Here is a 2,338-nt window from a genome sequence, read left to right as displayed (position 1 = left end):
GAGTCTCCTGAGCTACTGCAGGTCAGAGCCTGGCGCCGTTATGCTTCCTCGGTTAGCCTCTCTAGCCTGCCCCGACATCCCTAAGGTGGGCTGACACCCACTGGCACCTCACCTTGGGAGCAGGCTCTGGGAAGCAGCTGAGAGGCTACTGTGCCCAGGCCTTCTCTGGGGGAGGGGGCGTGCCAAACACAAGGTGGACAGGTGGCAGGAGATGGGGACTTTAAGTGTGCCCCTCTGCTCTCAGAGTGCTATATGCTATACAAGAATACCCTGGCCCCGTGGGTCATTTCTTGATGAGAACAACAGGTCCTCCTGCTGTGTGGGTGAGGAGTGGGCCTGAGCCCTTGCGTCCAGCTGACTGGGCCCCAACGTACCACGTCAGTGGACAGCCACTGCTCGATATCCTCCATGAGGCAGGCCTGGGTGACTGGGATCTGGAAGGAAGGGCAGAGGGTGAGGCAGGGAGGCCAGTGCCCTGGGTGACAAGGTGGAAGACGTGCTAGCTCAGTGCCTGGCAGCTGGGTGGCCCTGGGCAGCCTCCCAGCCCAGCCTCAGCTGCCTAGCTGCCCGGACCCACCACTGGGCCCGTTGTGCCAGGCTGTGGGCGAGGGAGGTGCAGAGCCAGGAGACTAAGCAGGGGACAGGGCTCCCAGCAGCTGGAGCAGGGCCAGGGGTCAGAGGGAGCTCCTTCCCCTTGAGGAGAGGAACCCCAGTTCCGACACACCCTGCGGGTAACGGTTCTAGGCTGGAGGAGGGGCTTTGGGCAATGGCCTGGGGCAGGGGCTATGCCGCAGGTTCTCAGGAGCATCTGACAAAAGACATACCAAGCCCAGGGACGGACCCCAGGCATTTTCTCCAGCCATGAAGGCTGGGGTGGGGACACGGTTAGTGGGCCAGGGGTCCCCAGGTTCCATTCCCTGGTGCCTCTGCAGACGCAGACTTCACGATAGAAGGGGGCATAGCAGGGCCTGAGAGCAGAGGTGCCAAGTTGACCAGACAAGGCCAGGTGGGTAGACCCAGAGAGGTGGCATTACAGATGGGGACATTTCACTTTGGGCCACAAAGACATGGGCTGTGCCACGATGGCTCCCACACAGGGGCAGGAGTTGGAGGCTGCCTTCTCTAAAGGCTTCTGCAGTGGCAGACTCCAGCTGGAGGTCACGGGCACAGACTTCAGAGTCGGAAAAAGCTGGATCTGGCTCACCGCTTAACACAGTGTGACTGTGGGCGGGTTACTTAACTTCTCTGCGCCTGATTTCCCTCGTCCTTAGGTGAGGCTAGCAGCAGTACTTACCGTCCAGGTGGCTGTGAGGATGAAATGGGATGTCAAAAGCTTAGCACAGGGCCTGGCATGGAGGAGATGCTCAAGAAACCAACAGGCCAGTTCCTATTACAATTAATCAGTAATGGCACTAATAGCACTAGTTACTAGTTAGCTACTTTAGAAAAGACAGTCTTTCCCCAACCAGGCCAGTTTGGTTTCCAAGCTCCGTCACCCAGCACCTGAGGACCCCCCAGGCAGGAGCAGAGCCCAGACAGAAGGCAGGAGCCGACTTCCCAGCAGCAGTGGCAGCAGCCAGCACCCAGCTGCCCACACCGGCTCCCTCTCCCGCTCCGCTATCCCCATTGCCTCTTAGCTGCCAGAGGGGCTACCTTGCCCTTGCCCGAGACTCAAGAGTGGGAACTGGGCACAGAGGAGCTGCGGAAGCTGGGCTGGCCGGGCCAACCCGGGAACAGCCTGAGCCCTGGGGCGTCGCAGGGCCCTCAGCTGCTCCTCCTCGCTCCTCTGGGTCTTCTCCTGGGTCCCACTCCCTTGGACAGCAGCACGGTGCCCCACGCCCACGCCTGGCAGGAGCCCTGCGAACAACCCCAGCTTTCTGGGCAGCCGGGCCTGGCCCCTGCTCACCATGCCTTGTCTCACCATCCAGTCACTGATGCTCTTCTCACAGCCACCTCCCATCTGGGTGAGAGAGAGTCACGCTGATGGCGGTGGGCCGGCAGCGCCAGGGCCACTGGAGGGCACAGCTTCTAATGGGTGCGCCTTTCGGGTCAGGAGGCCTGCTGCCACTTTGGGGGACATGTGTAGGAGTGTGTGTGTAGGTGTGTCGGTGTATGAGTGTGTAGGTGTATGTGTAGGGGGTGTGTAGGTGTGTCGGTGTATGAGTGTGTCGGTGTGTAGAGGGGTGTGTTTGTAGGCGTATGAGTGTAGGTGTGGTGAGTGTAGGTGTGTATGTGTAGGTGTAGGTGTGTAGGTGTAGATGTGTGTGGTGTGTGTAGGTGTATGTGGTGGGTGCAGATGTGTGTGGTGCATGCAGGTGTGTAGGTGTATGAGTGTGTA

The 2,338-nt window shown here is 60.0% G+C and overlaps 1 protein-coding gene across 11 annotated transcripts in view; it reads right to left on the bottom strand.

Moving 5' to 3' along the window:
* The window catches only part of TOM1 (target of myb1 membrane trafficking protein), a 51,530-nt gene that overhangs the window by 1,925 nt on the left and 47,267 nt on the right, over positions 1-2,338 (bottom strand). For 5 of the 11 annotated variants that reach the window (XM_023222099.1, XM_023222100.1, XM_023222106.2 and 2 more), the window contains 3 exons: positions 1,907-1,960; positions 1,295-1,305; positions 375-434 (listed from right to left, as the gene is read on the bottom strand). In XM_023222099.1, coding sequence (XP_023077867.1) covers positions 375-434; positions 1,295-1,305; positions 1,907-1,960 — 125 coding nt within the window. The remainder of the gene's footprint in view (positions 1-374; positions 435-1,294; positions 1,306-1,906; positions 1,961-2,338) is intronic. The other 6 variants (XM_023222103.1, XM_023222104.1, XM_023222101.1 and 3 more) reach the window with 3 other exon arrangements.

This window comes from Piliocolobus tephrosceles, chromosome 19 (genome assembly GCF_002776525.5).
Source record: "Piliocolobus tephrosceles isolate RC106 chromosome 19, ASM277652v3, whole genome shotgun sequence".
Lineage (NCBI taxonomy): Eukaryota > Metazoa > Chordata > Mammalia > Primates > Cercopithecidae > Piliocolobus > Piliocolobus tephrosceles.
The sequence above is the reverse complement of the archived record's forward strand: the minus strand, read 5'-3'. Positions and strand labels throughout refer to the sequence as shown.